At 45.8% G+C, this 1,356-nt stretch overlaps 1 protein-coding gene across 1 annotated transcript in view; it reads left to right on the top strand.

Annotated features, from left to right (window-relative positions):
* LOC140418289 (regulator of chromosome condensation-like) overlaps positions 1 to 728 on the top strand; it is a 53,665-nt gene extending 52,937 nt beyond the window's left edge. Inside the window, exon 6 of the mRNA XM_072501782.1 lies at positions 714 to 728. Within this exon, the coding sequence (XP_072357883.1) occupies positions 714 to 728 (15 nt within the window). The remainder of the gene's footprint in view (positions 1 to 713) is intronic.
* The last annotated feature ends 628 nt before the right edge of the window (positions 729 to 1,356 follow it).

Raw genomic sequence — 1,356 nt, 5'->3', positions numbered from 1 at the left:
TTTCTTTGACACACTATTTAGATTGAAATACTTCACGTTAAGAGAGCAGTTGTGCATGTCGAGGTGACTGACCATTATGGAAGCAGCCAGCATTCCAAAATGTTTGACATAAAATAATAAAATGGAGTGAACTTCCATTTTTATAGAGCCTTTCACAACCTCAGGGCGTCCCAAGGAACTTCACAGCCAACTAAGTACTCATGAAGTATAGTCACATTGAAATGCAAAAAATTAAGCAGCTAATTGCGTAGAACAAGGTTGCCACAAATAGCAGTGGTGATGTTGCTGGAGGAGGAAGTAATGTCCAGGACACTGGGAAGAACCCCCATACTTCTCTTTGGAATTGTGCTATGGGAATTTTTACATTCACCTGAGAGGGCAAACTTAATAATTGGTTTAATGTTTCATCAGAAAGAGTTTCCTCCCGGTGCTCCAGTTTCCCCCCACAGTCCAGAGGTGTACAAGTTAGATTAGGTGGATTGGCCATGCTAAATTGCCCTTTGGCGTCCAAAGGCTTGGTGTGGTTGCGGAGGGATGGGCCTAGTTGGGGGTGCCTTTTGCAGGGGTGAGGCAGACTTGATGGGCCAACTGGCTCCCTTCTTCACTGTAGGGATTCTAAGTGGCAGAGACCTTCACTGGCTGAATAGCTTCCTTCAATGCTGTAAAACTATTTCATTCTAAGCAAGTTGCCACTGGTGATATTTGTGCTTCAGGGAAAATTTGAGTAAACTGAGGATTGACAGAAATGTTTCTCGGACCTTATCACTGCACTCATAAGCTGGCACCACTGGTAGACCTTTCACAGACAGCACACCTGATCAGAGATCAATGTCACAAGAACAAAATATTCTTTATTAGTTTCACAAGTAGGCTTACAACGATGTTACTGCGAAAATCCCCTAGTCGCCACACTCCAGCGCCTGTTCAGGTATACAGAGGGAAGAATTCAGAATGCCCAATTCACCGAACAAGCACTTCTTTTGGGACTTGTGGGAGGCAACCGGAGTGTCCGGAGGAAACCCACTCCGACACAAGGGGAACGTGCAGACTCCGCACGGACAGTGACCCAAGCTGGGAATCAAACCTGGGTCCCTGGCACTGTGAAACAACAGTGCTAACCACTGTGCTACCGTGAGCAGAAGACCAAATAGCGCCTCGAGCCTGTGCTGCCATACATTTCAAATGGCTGATCTTGAGCTTCACTTTCCCATTCATTCCACAAGGCCCGTGATTCTCCAAGAGACCAAAACTTTGTCCATCTGAGCTTTAATCAATTTAACAATGGAGCGCCCATGACCATCTCGAGCAGAGACTTCCAGCAACTTAGATTTATTGTCACGTGTACCAAGGTACAGT

This window comes from Scyliorhinus torazame, chromosome 1 (assembly GCF_047496885.1).
Source record: "Scyliorhinus torazame isolate Kashiwa2021f chromosome 1, sScyTor2.1, whole genome shotgun sequence".
Classification (NCBI taxonomy): Eukaryota; Metazoa; Chordata; class Chondrichthyes; order Carcharhiniformes; family Scyliorhinidae; genus Scyliorhinus; species Scyliorhinus torazame.
Note: the sequence above shows the minus strand (reverse complement) of the source record. Positions and strands in the feature narration are given on the sequence as shown.